This window comes from Microtus ochrogaster (assembly GCF_000317375.1).
Source record: "Microtus ochrogaster isolate Prairie Vole_2 chromosome 6 unlocalized genomic scaffold, MicOch1.0 chr6_random_2, whole genome shotgun sequence".
NCBI classification, from domain to species: Eukaryota; Metazoa; Chordata; class Mammalia; order Rodentia; family Cricetidae; genus Microtus; species Microtus ochrogaster.
Window position 1 is genome coordinate 8,365,864 of NW_004949095.1, and position 13,943 is coordinate 8,379,806.

Consider the following 13,943-nt stretch of genomic DNA (forward strand, 5'->3'; position numbering starts at 1 on the left):
TCTCTCTCTCTCTCTCTCTCTCTCTCTCTCTCTCTCTCTCTCTCTCTCTCTCTCAACCCAGACCCCGCCTTTACATTAGAAACTATCCAAGAGAGGGCTGATGGATGATTTTATTATAGTGCTCATGTTTTTGGATGTTTATTGCTAAGAAGTTTAAATATTGAAAATTTACTGTTAAAAATACATTTTTAAAATGACACTTAATTTGAGATTATCATGGACTAAGATATAATTGTAAAACAGAAACTAATATATTTGTACTTATAATATAGAGGTCTTACATAACTTATGCTAATTATCTTTTATATCTTGTCATCTTAATATGATTTATTTTTCTGATAGTTGCATGGGTATCCTATGAAATTTTCATTTAAATTTGTATAGACATGTTCCTATTGGTTTTGTCAACAGAGATAAGTTATTCTTCAGGACCTTCCCCAAAGCAATGTGCCTTACCCTCTCTGAAGAGTGGATGGGGGTGTGGTGGGGGGTATATGGAGGGAATGGGAGGAGAAGAGGGAGTGGGAGCATGGATTGGTATGTATAACGAAAAAAAATTGTTATCTTTCTTTAAAAAAAATTTAAAAATTCATTTAAAATAAGGAAAAAAATGAGCATTGTGTTCCATAGTAAATTATGTGCAGAGGGAACATAGGCAGTTCTACAGGTAAAATGAAAAGGGTTACCCCATTTGTCCTGAAATTACTGTCTTTGACTCAAGGTCAACTGACAAGAATGGGATTGACCTAAGCTTGAACAGGCAGCTGTGAGGGCTAATTCTTCACTCTCCCATAAATAATTTTTGTTGTGATTCTATCAATCAAATTGTGATTCTAGCAGTTTTTTGTGATGCAGTCAGTGATGCAGGAAAACCCTGAGTGGCTTTCCTGGCTCTCCTTCTTGGGGTTTGACAAAAGTGAGTTTTGATTTACAATTTTAATGTCTCTATTCTCCCTGCATTTATTTCCTCCTGTACCTTTTCCTTCTTACTCGGTGCTCTTTTCTTTGTTCTTTCCCTTTCCCTCCTAACCTTAACCTGTTATATTAGGATTTTATTTCTGTAGATGCCCCTGATCATGTTGAAGATGTTTTCTTCTATTTTTTACAATTCTTTAAATTAAAATATAATTGTATAATTTTCTTCCTTTTCTTTCCTCCTTCCAGCCTCTCCCATTAACCTCCCTTGCTCTCAAATTCATGCCTTTCTTTTTATCATTTATATTCCTAAGTGTATAAATATGTCCACGCAGTCTGCATAATGTTACTTGTAGGGATATGATGATAGATAGGACTGTACACTTGGTTTTAAAGAACCAGTCTGAGGGTTTTTTTCTGCCTCTAATGAGAGAGAAGGTTGGCAAATGACAGTTTTCTTGTTTTCTCAAAATAAGTAATGATAACAACTTAGAGAGGGTTTCTTCTCTCTACCCCAATCCTCCTCACATTTTGGTGTCACAGTCTGTTCTGCAATGGAGGGCATGGTGGCAAAGAGCGAAGTATTAACCCCCAAAGTTTTTTGTTTTCTCTTTTGAGGCAGGATCTCTCGTTGGCCTGGAGCTCACTGAATAGGTTAGTCTGGCTGGCCAGTGAAGTCCAATCCACCTATTTCTTCCTTCCCAACAGTGGGATACCAAGTGTGTTCCACTATACAGAGCTTTTTAAAGTGGGTTCTGGGGATCAAACAAATCACCATGGTTGCACGGCAAACATCTTACCAATTCAACTATTTTTCTCTGTCCCTGGTAGGGGGAAATTTATATTTACCATTTTTTCTTTTATTCAGTGCTTCCTTATGAATTGTTATTCTTATATTCCATGATAACAGCAACTAAGAGTAAATTTAAGTACACTCACTTGTAAAGTGCTTCATACATATTTCCTGCTTCATCACAGAATAATAAAATAGTTTGTATACAAGGGTCCAGGCATAATAAAGGCTACATTTTATGATCTTAATAAGGGCTAAAGAGGTGAATCCGTAAAGCTTTGGATTAGAAGAGTAGTTCATAGAAGAAATAATTATTTCTGGATGTTGCAGATTTGGTGCCTACAAAATCACTATAGGATCGGGCAGTGGTGGTGCACGCCTTTAATCCTGGGAGACAGAGGCAGGCGGATCTCTGTAAATTCGAGGCTAGCCTGGTCTACAAGAGCTAGTTCCAGGACAGTCTCCAAAGCTACAGAGAAACCCTGTCTCGAAAAACAAAAAACAACAACAAAAACAATCACTATAGCGATTTGAATTGAATGTTTTCGAAGTATGTTGAGGGGTAGAAAATTATATTTAATCTTTTTCTTATTGTATCTCATTTAGCTGATGAATCTCTCTCATTTCTTTTTTCTTGTTTTTTTTTCCTTATTGCTCTCTGTTTTTGTTGGTGGTGGTGGGTTGTTTTTTTTTTTAAACACTTTGGAGACAGTCTTCTGTAGCCCAGGCTAATCCTTAAACTTGCTATATAGCCAAGGTTAACTCAGAACCACTCATCCTTCTGCCTTTTCCTTCTAAGTACCAAGTTTACAGGCCTTGGCCACCACTGTCAATTTTATGTGGTACAGGGAGTGGAAACCAGGGCATTGTGCATGACAAATGAGCACTTTTCCAGCTGATCTCTATCACCTTCACATCACTGTTTTAAAAAGAATGTTTCATTTTTATTTCTTAATTATTCTTTGAGAGGATTACTCTCCATCTTAAGTATTTACTTGAAAAGAAAAATTGGAAGTATAGGTCTGAGAATTATAGGTTTTCACCATTTGTGTTCACTTTATTTGAAAGTCCATAAGTAAGCATTTGGCTATTCTGTGTAAGAATGTGGATTACATCGAGTTGTAAGTGTCTTTTCTTATCACCTTAGACAAAGAAACAGCCTTGGTATAACAGCACATTAGCATCAAGACGAAAGCGACTCACTGCTCATTTTGAAGACTTAGAGCAGTGTTATTTTTCTACAAGGATGTCTCGTATCTCAGGTACATGCTCAGGATTTCTCAGACATGTCTGAAAATCATTCTTCAGATGTATGTACAGGTTCATATGCTAGATATATGAAAAGTTCTAATGTCAAAGCAAATTCTATTTTTTTGGCAGTCTTATCCATAGTGTGGAGGGTCTTAGAGATCATGAAGAATGCTATTTTCTATTGGTAATCTCTGTTTCTCATTCAGGAATGTTTATTCTTTCTAGAGCAAACTATATAAAATTTGAAAAAATAACCATGGATATGTACCTAGCAAAAACAAGTTCTATTTAATTAACTCCTATTCAACGTTAATAAGTTTTAAACACTTTTCTTTGTACTGAGGATTAAAAGATGGAAGAATTGGTTCTTATTTATCATGAGGTGGGATATTATAAATCTGTAGGCAAAGCAGCAGTTAATAATTTCATGTGTACCATGTGCTACAAATGTGCAGTATTCATTGGTACAACTGCGTGTGAAAAATCTGGAATAAGTGAAAATGAAAGACATAAGAGAATGTTCTAAGTGGGGACTTAGATTGAGTTTAGGCAAATAAATTAACTAAAAAATAATTAGAAACATACAAAATAGCATAGGACCACATGGACATGATAACATAAGATATTTTAATTTTAGAGGAATAAGATTGTTCTTCAATTTTTCTCAACATCTTTATTCATCTATGAGCTGTGGGTATTAGTAATAAGCCCACAAGTGTTTAAAGCATTATACATGAGGGCATGGACAGATGGTGTCGAGTACTTGCTGTTCTTCCCGAGGACCCAAATTCAGTTCCCAATTCTGTTGCCTGTAACTTCAGCACCACAGGATCCGCCTTCTAACCTCTGTTGATCAACAGCACATGTGCGCGCACTTGCACACACATGCACACACACACACAAACACACAAATAAATAAAAAATAGTTATAGGTGAAGTGTTTAGAACACAGTGCTTAGTACATGTTAGGTGTCCAACATGTTAGGATTCCATTAGTAGTATGCCTGTTGTAAATGAAAAACATCCAGGGGAAAATTGTCTGGTAGTATACTGGTTATTGAAAACTGAGTTATGATTTTTATCCTGAATGAATCAACACTTTATAAGATAGTATATAGACGGTTTAGATCTTGTTGATAAATTTACCTCATAATTGGTGATGGAGAAAAAATACTGATTCATGCAGGCTAAGTATGTGGCTCAGTTGGTAGAATGCTTGCATAACATGCAGAATCCTGAATTTGATTGCCAATACTATATTTAAAAGTAAAAATAAGCATGGTGTGCTTGGCCTGCAATCCTCCTTTAAGAGTTAGAGCCAATAGGATTTGAAGTGCAAGGTTATCCTTGACTGTATAGTTGCTGGCCAGCCTATACACATACATGCATTCATATATACACACATTTAGGGAAATGCTGAAGTTTGTTCTTAAGCCTGTTTGAAATTGTGAACTTTTTTATGGATGAAAATATTGCCTGCCAAGGGTTTAAGTCCTTTATCAAGTATCTATTATTGTTTATGAATATAGACTGCAATAAGGAGTGGTTAAATTAATAATCTCTTAACTATATTTTAACAGGCAGGGAATTGTTGACTCTTTTAAACATGACTTGTTATTTTGATGCTGAAGATGATAGATCATAGGATAGATACTGAGATAATTTCTTTAAAGTAGAGATGACAAAGAGCTTGAGATAGAATTAAGTCACTGACAACACAGATATGCTTACTATGAATAGTAAAAGTGGTAACCAGTTAATTGGTTCTAGAAGATGTAGATTTATAGGCGAGGAGCACACTTAAAGCATGTTGTCTCTGGTTTTTAGAAATCTTCACTGATGCTAGCTTTGCACATTGGCTACCCTTAACTGTACTACTGAATATGAGGTTCTTTCAACAGTTAGGAGGAAACCTTCACTTATACCAGTGGAGTCCATAAAATGTTGATTGCACTTTATTATTTTTCCATCTCTACCTTGTTTTTCAGTTGTGAAAATGACAGGTAATTATTAGAATATTAATGTCTTGACCTCTTAATTGTAATTTAAACAGGATGTAAATGCAATGTCATCAAGAGGAAAAGAGACATTAAAATTACTTCTCTAAGCTATAAGTAAGATGGAGAGGTGATAGGCTGACAGATGTTGATCATAAAACAGCCAAGCAGACAAAATCCAAACATTATAACCAGATATTTGAAAAAGAACTGGTTTACACTTAGATACTGAAATAGCAAGAACTTGTTTGTAGACTTGTTTTGCTTTACATATATGAATTTTTGGCTGCGTGTATATCTGTTTACCACATGTGTGCCTCCTCTGCTGCCTGTGGAGGTCAGAAGAGGACTTCAGGTCCTCTGTAACTGGAATTATGAGTGGTTGTAAATCACCATGTTGGTACTAGGAACCAAACCCAGGTCATCCCCAACAAGTGCTTTTAATGCTGAGCCATCTCTGTAGCCCCTGTTTTTTTTTTTATTATAAAATGCAATATGTTTGTATTAATCAGCTTGATTGATAGCTAGGAGTACATGAACACTAGAAACAAATTGTGCTTTTCAACAGAGTATTCATTCTTGAATGCCTGTGATTATGTACTTAGTAGGAATTAAAGGCAAAATGTGAAAGAAGAGTAATATTAAAAACTTTTCTGAATAAATAAATAAGTTGTCTTGCATGTACTTATTAAATAGTTCACAATATAGGATTACAAATAAAAATCATCTATAGCATTCTGTAGTAGTTGATTTTAGTGATTGCCTGCTCTGTAACCCATGTTTTATTTAAAATCTGTTTGGTCTGTGCCACTGTAACTTTTATGGAATAAGACTTTTATTTCTGTTATGATATCATATGCTAACTAGGTCATTCTTGTATTGTTTTTAGAATAAAAACACACTAACTTGGACTCTTTTAGTCTAGGTTGTTTTTACTTACTGCTTAAATCTTTAGTATTTATGACAGCATCAATGACGAAGTTTAATTTCTTTAAATGACTTTGGTTTTATTATAAGTATTAGATTTTATGTCATGTAAGTCAAGATATTTTTTAAAGAATTGTTTTTGTTCGGTACTTTTTGCATATTAATTTCATTATGCCTACTCTTATACTTCAGATAGTTTGTAATAAGTGGAATCACTAAGTTTATGTTGATGTGCTATATGCTTGTATGTGAATGACAAAAAGAAGGAAGTTATGAGAAGATACTGTTAAAATAGATCATTTCAAATTTTGGTCTTTAGAAAGCTAAAGTAATTGTGTTGTAATTTTTTGTTCTGTGTTTTCAATTCTTTGGGGGAAAGTTTACAAATCAGATTTTCAATATCCTTTAAAACCTGAGTACTTTATTATCTGTGTTTCCTGCAAGCATACCTCTATTAGTGAATAGATTAATTGCCAGATGCTTGTAAGTTAATTTTCTGATTTGAATCTCATATATCTGTTTTGAGTATATTACCTGGAGGGGACTTTGTCTGGTGTTTTATTGAGTGTCTTTATAGTTGTCTTTGAGAATCAGTAATTTATACATTGTAAAATACTTCAGTTATGTCAGCACACTTGATAATTTCAAATCTTTTTCCTAATACTTATTATATAATTTTACTTTGACCATAAATGTGAGATAAATGTTCAACCTTATAAACACATTTGTTAAACTAAGAAATACCAAGTCATGTGTAGATCTTCCTCCAGATCAGTCTTCCTTTACTGTCAACATTGGTAATCAGAATTTAATTTTAAGAAACAATTTGATTTCTGTTCACTAGAAGCTGTTTTAAAAAGTATTTAATTCCCTGTAGTTAGTTAGAACCAAAGTAGAGGAGATTGCCTTTATTGACTCCGTAGACCATTTTTATTAAAGTTTAAAGATCACCTAGTTAATTTGAGCGTGCTGGTCTTCTTTAGAATCTTTAAAAATATTTGTTATTTGAAAGATAATATTTAATATGAGGACATTGTTCTTTACTTCTTTTATAGTGTTATTCATTTACTTACTATCATTTTTTTTTGATACAGATGACAGTAGAACTGCAAGCCAGTTAGATGAATTTCAGGAATGCTTGTCCAAGTTTACTCGATACAACTCAGTAAGACCGTTGGCCACGTTATCATATGCTAGTGATCTCTATAATGGTTCCAGCATAGTTTCTAGGTAAGTATTTGGTACACTTCTTACTGTGTTCCCTTATTCAAATTGAAGCAAACTTACTAAATTTGTGAAGCAGCTGTAACATCCCTGAAATTTGGAATTCAAGAGCTAAATGCCTTCCCGTTACTAAGATTTAGCAAATTGGAGTACTGAGTGGTACCAATCTGAGAGAAGGCTGCAGCTTCTCTTCATAATTGTGTATCTGTTGTCTGGTGTAATGCTGTAAGGTGCTCCTTATGTCCTCCCTTTGATTTTTGCAAGTCTAGATAGAATTGGTATATTTCTTTCCTGAATATAATGTTTGACTCCTGTTAAACTCCATTGAAGATAAGAATATGATCAAAGTAATTATATAGTTTGTACAATTAGCATATAACTTGGGAACTTCAGAGATACAGACTGTAGGTGGTCTAACTGTATTAAGCACAAACTGACAAGAGTATATTTAAAAAATGTTTTGGGGGGCTGGTGTTATAACTCAGCCAATAATTGTTTGCCTCAAAAGCAAGAGATCCTGAGTTATTACCCAGAACCCATGTGAAATGAAGGCCAGTTATAGTAGTGCATGCTTATTACACCAGAGCTACTGTGCGGGCAAGTTCTTGGCCTGGAAGAGAACCTGTCTTAAAAGAAAGGTGGACAATACCTGAGGAATGGCAAACAAAATTGTACTCTGACTTTTGTATGCACATTTGTTCACCTGCACACATGTGGGTTTACTTGGAAACAGACACAAATTTCACTAATATATGCAGTTTTCCATTTCTTAAAATAATGGATATTGCAAAATCACTAGGTTGTATACCATTTAGCCCATTTTCAGTAATCCCTTGGTATCTACAAATTGTCAATATTCCAATTTACTAGAATAAATATAGGCTTAAAAGACATTTTTAAACAGATGAACAATTTGACCAGTTGGGTTATTATTGTTGTTGCTGACTGTACCCTTAAGCTACTCCCTGACCCCAGTCCCATTTTAACTCCTGTACGTTACTAAAACTTTTGCATGCTTTTCATGGGGAACGCTAGAGCAGGTTTTTGTTTGTTCGTTTGTTTGTTTTACATTTATGTAGATTAATCCTTAACTCTGAGCCATTAAAGATAACAAGATTGCAAGAAATTTTCCAGAGCTTTCTAGCTGCTTGTAAATGAAAAATCCTTACATTGATTCCTTTTGGAAATTTTAGTTTTTCTTGGGTGAATAGAATTTAAAGCTGCAGTGGAATTTCAACTTGATTTAATTGCATAATTCTTCTAACAAAATTTCATTGATTACCTGTTATCTAAACTAAATGTATACTAGTGAAGAGGGTACAAACAGTTGATTACATTCGGGAGGCCTCATAATCTTACTTTCATGTCTTTAACATATAATTGGGTAGTTCATAAAACAATCTATCCTATAGTAACAGGTTAATATTATTACATAAATTTTTAACTTCTGATAAGAATATATGACATAGGTTGTTAAATGCTTCAGAAATGTTGTTCAGGTGCAAAATTCCAAAACTATGAAAGGAAGGCTGGTGTGGTGGCACATGTCTTAAAGCTCAGCATTCTGGAGGCAGAGGCAGGCAGATCTGCTATATAATGGGATAGTCTCTCTCTCTCTCTCTCTCTCTCTCTCTCTCTCTCTCTCTCTCTCTCTCTCTCTCAAAAGATTTTGTAATATTGATGTAATATAATAGGACTACACACAGGCTAAAGTATTTGGACCCTGTTGTGATTCCAGTTACTGTCCCTTACATTGTTGATTGATCATGTGTCATATTTTCCTATTCAGTTAAAAACAAGATCAAAATTTCTTTTAAACAGCATATTGCAAAAGCAACATCTCTGTCTGAGGGATTTAAGACCTATAGTCAGTCCGTTTCAACAGGAATATATTCTTAACATTTTAAAACCTAGTTTTGTTCAATTTAATATATTCCAGAATTTAACAAAAGTACTTAAATAATTTTTTACCATATCAAGACATTCATGTCAAAACATTTTATATCCTAAAACAGAAGTAGCTTAAAATTAAATAGAATTTCAGACTGGAAATTCTAGACATTCAAAGTGAGGTCAGTCACATTTACATATTTTAAATTAGAATTTTACAAATTTAAATCCTTCATCATTTTCTCTCAATTATGCTGAATTAACATTTCTTAATGAAACTTTTCCAAATTTGGAAATGTGTTATGCAAACTGGACAGATGAAGAATAATAGGAAGTAAGATAGGATGGTGAAGTCCAAAATGAAGGAGCTTTGAAATTTTCATAATTTTGAAGACATTTTGCTCTTCTGATATACAGTGGTAATAAATTTATTCTAAGGTTTTAATCCTTTTAATTAATATTGAAGCTAATGAATTTCAGAAAGATGGTTAAAAACCACAAAAACAGTGTTGGCTAGAAGAAATTATTTTATTTTATTTTTTATTTTTTATTTTTTTTTGCCTTTTTGAGACAGGGTTTCTCTGTTGTTTTGGAGCTTGTCCTGGAACTAGCTCTTGTAGACCAGGCTGGTCTCGAACTCACAGAGATCCGCCTGCCTTTGCCTCCTAAGTGCTGGGATTAAAGGCGTGCGCCACCACCGCCCAGCAAGAAATTATTTTTCTTATCAAAGTAATGTAAGATCTGTGTTGTGTTGATTACCTTATTGCACTGATTCTTATCTGAGAGGAAAAGCACTAAGCCTTGAATGATTCCTGAAGGAAATCTTGTCTCTGCATTCCTAATCATCTCATTTCTCCCCAACACAAAGAGCCAATAATTCTCTTTATAGCAGAAATATATTATGATCAAAAGAAAAAGAACATTGGTACTCACTCTTAAAGTTCATCTCTTTTTCAGAAATCCTTTCTTTGCTTGAGGTTAATCCCAGATCCATTAGTCCACAAGGTGGCAGCATTTGTTTACACTATTTCTGGGTTTACATAGTTGACAAGATTAGAAATTGGTTGCTAATACAAGTTCGTTCTCCTGTTTATATGGTCCTGAATTAACAACAGATCATGGAAAGATGTTTCCTACTTTTTCCTTAAATGTAGCAGTTATATCATATTTTACATTTTGTTTTTTATTAGGTTTTTCTATGGCCACCAGAGAGGATTGACTTGAAATTGTGTCTTTTAATGTAACTCAGCATGTAGTAGTAGTACAAGTTGCTTCATGAATTTCTGGTTTGAATTTCACATTCCTATAGTACAGTGGTTCTCAACTTCCTAATGCTGCATGCGATACTTTAATACATTTCTTCATGTTGTGCTGATCCCAACCATAAAATTATTTTCATATATTTTCTTTTTGAGCAGGAATGCATAGGACAAGATTTCCTTCAGGAATGTTTTCTAGGGCCAGTGTTCAAAAGCAGTATATTACAACTATATTTGAGGCTGAAAACTTCATTAGAAAGGGTTCTTACCTATCTGAGTTCTTGCTGTATTCCTAGGTCTGGCACATGGTAGTTACTTAGTGACAGATATTTGCTGAGTGAATGAATGACTGCAGGGGAAAAAAAAAACAGTCTCAAGGAGAGCCCTTTTGGTCATTGGTAAATCGGCTGCTTCCTACTATGGCTTTGAAGTTTTCCTCTGAAGGCAAGCTTTCCTAGTCTGCTTTGAGTTTGGTTCAGCCTGGCTCTAGAGTGAGACTGTTAAAAAGCGCAACGACAAAAGCAAAACAAACAAAAAATTCCCACTAAGTCAAAAAGTAATTTCTTAGAAAAGTTTTTAGTGTTGTAGCGTGGGAAGCCCACGTGTGACTCAGTTTCTATCTGGAGTCATTTCTCACTTTAAAAAGTCATTTGAGTTCAAGCTTGCCTGCTCTGCTTTTTCCAATAACCTTGAGGGATATGAGAGACTTCTAATTTATCCTGTAAAAGACACTCTATCTAATAAAAAAGTATACTGCTGGCAACAAACCTCAAGATAAAAAGGCTGCCTCTGAGCAGCAAGCACATATTCAAGAGGAGGCTACTCACTCAAGGACAAAAATTGACTGACTGTCTGTGCTGTGTTTTACTCTGTTTTTGTATATAAGCAAGTTCTAAATAAACTCTGGGCCGTTTGGCTGCTTCGGCATGACCAGACAAGACCTCCCAATTCTATCCTGTCTTTGGTTTCTTTCATCTGACTTTTCTTTGGCCTCGAGGATCCCCTATCCAGGATCTAGCTTAATTGTAGGAGCGGGCTCCTACGTTATAGAAATTGTTGTTGAAAACTGGCATGTTTGTACATAACAAGTTTAGAGGAAGGTAAAATTTAATTTTGCTTTCTCTGGATAAAAATATACAAGAGAAATATAGCAAAAAGTATTTACATATATTCATATGGTCTCTATGGGAGAAAATTATTATAAATGCTTAGAGTGTAGCGCGTAATTTGAAATGGGGATAGGAACTTCTGTCAGTTTTTTAGGGAGTGGGGGTAAGGCACTTTCTCTTAATTGTCTAGCCTAACTAGAAATAAATTCAGTTAATTTTATTTAATTGAGTTGAAATGAGATCAGAAAATTATTCTAGTATTTTTGTCCCACAAATATTAAGTCGCTAATTAACTGGTAATAGTATTCTATCTTTTCAGAAGAAATACAGCCCTCAGAACAACAATTGACAATCTACTATAGGACTTAGAAAACCCGTTGCTAGAGATCTGTTTTCAGAGTAGTTGCTTAGGGGATCATGGGCCACTCACTGCATTTCACAGCAGAGTTCGTTAATACAAACACTGGCAGTTTATAATGACAATTGATCTCCAGGTCTGGGTCCTTAGGAGGGAACTTCTTAATCTTCTAGAAAACATAATGTGTGATGAGACCTTGAGTTATATCTTTAGCACCACCAAAATAAAATTTGTAAAATTATGTGATCAAAAGATACTGTCAAAATGCTTTGTATTGGTTATTATAGTTCAGAAAGTGAAGCAAGAAATCACGTAATAGAGGTCTTCAATGTTTTAGTCACTTTTTACTCTGGTGGTGTGGAGAGAATCTAAGATATTACACATTGCAGTCAGTTATTCTGCCACTGAGTTTTATCCCCACCCTCTGTCTTATGTTCAAAGTTATATTGGTTTTTTATTTAAAACTTCCCGTTGCATTTCTATTTATGTTTTACAATAAGAGCCATTTTCATTTAAATTCCCTCTCATTGATTGTATAACAGGATTTAGCTGATTTTTAGGTTTTTCTTTAGTGTTTTATCTGCTTCTCTTAATGGGAAATAGGAAATGAGTTTCTTGTCTTTCTTTGTGTGCGTGTTTGTGCATGCCCATGTGTGTGTGCGTGTGTTTGTGTGTTGGCGCCTCATGTATATACACAAACACTTCATTGCTGTCTCCTCTACCCAGCTTATTATTTGTTACATCTGCCTTATTAACTAATATTATGGGAACAAAATTTTTAATATTCATGAAGAAATATTTCTAGGCTATAATTATTTGCTTTAAATTTAGCCATCAGTTGTATGACAGATTGTTTAAATTATAGTTTTATTTTGTGTGAAGCATTGTAGTAGTGACATTTTTATTTAATATTTGTAAGTACTACTTGAGAACACTACTGAGAAATATTTTCTACTTCAGTCAGAAGTGTAGAATTGAAATAATTGCTTTCATAATTGCTCTCTATTTAATCCTAATATTACTAAGTACACATTTCCGATAGGATAAAAGATCATAGACAAAATATATTTTGGCTTTTTCTGCTTTCGTAGATTTTATTGACCTTTAATTTTAGAAGTTACTGTCATTTTATCAAAGATTTCTGGTTTATAGAATCTACAGAGGATAGCTTTACTATGCATAGAAGAGGACAGTTTAGGATAAGTGAGTTTACCACTCAGTTGATTTAAATCAGTAGTTTTCAACCATCTTAATGCTGCAACCCTTTAATGCACTTCCTCATAAAATTATTTTTGTTGCTACTTCATAACTGGAAGTTTGCTACTGTTATGAATCTAATTGTAAATATCTGTATTTCTGTTGATCTTAAGCAACCCCTATGAAAAGATTATTCAACTCTCAAAGGGGTCTTAAGAACCACTGGTATAAATGAATATAGCTTATGACATCATATACGCTTTGCAGACTTTGATAAGAGTTGATTTATCAGTGCATTGATCTTTAACGGTTTCAGGATACAACTTGAGTTTTAATTGCCCTAAGGAAAAGGACATTTTACCACACTAAGCACTTGACATTCTTCGCAGTGTTTCATTATAGTCTGTCAGGTCTGTATTTGTTCCAGCTATTTGCTGATAGCCAGAGGGAATGTCAGAGGAAATGCTGTAGAAAGTAATTGTTTTAAAACAAGCTTTCTTGGACTTATAAAACTAAAGGCAAAATGAACCAACTGATAAAATAATCAGATAAAAATATATTGGGACTTTAAAATGTAGCCTCAATTTATACTTCTTAATGTAATGAGTACATCCATTAAGTCAGAGTAATTGTCAGCAAATACCTGCTAGACAGTCCCACTCCATTACCTCATTTTAGGTAGTCCACAAGCAAGAATAGGTTTTACACTGAAAATGTTGAAAATAAAGTACTATTTTTTTGGTGTGAGGTTTATATGAAATTTCAATTTCAGTTCCCATAAATAAGTTCATGGTGCTTTTTATTTTGTTGAGATAAGGTAGGCTTTTCTTGCTGTGTGGCCAAGGATGATCTTTTGATTTCAGACCCTCATACCTCCATTTTGAGTGCTAGGATTTCAGGCATGTACTACCCATCTTTGTACATTGCTGGGATGGAACCCAGAACTTCCTAGATGCTAGGAAGGCACTATGCTAACTGAACTACATAGGTCCTTATAAATAAAGTTTTATCAGAACACCAATA

The 13,943-nt window shown here is 34.2% G+C and overlaps 1 protein-coding gene across 4 annotated transcripts in view; it reads left to right on the forward strand.

The window, feature by feature from the left end:
* Positions 1–13,943, forward strand: part of Cop1 (COP1, E3 ubiquitin ligase) — a 139,842-nt gene that overhangs the window by 55,443 nt on the left and 70,456 nt on the right. For all 4 annotated transcript variants that reach the window (XM_026787619.1, XM_026787620.1, XM_026787621.1 and 1 more), the window contains 2 exons: positions 2,856–2,970; positions 6,978–7,113. In XM_026787619.1, the coding sequence (XP_026643420.1) occupies positions 2,856–2,970; positions 6,978–7,113 (251 nt within the window). The remainder of the gene's footprint in view (positions 1–2,855; positions 2,971–6,977; positions 7,114–13,943) is intronic.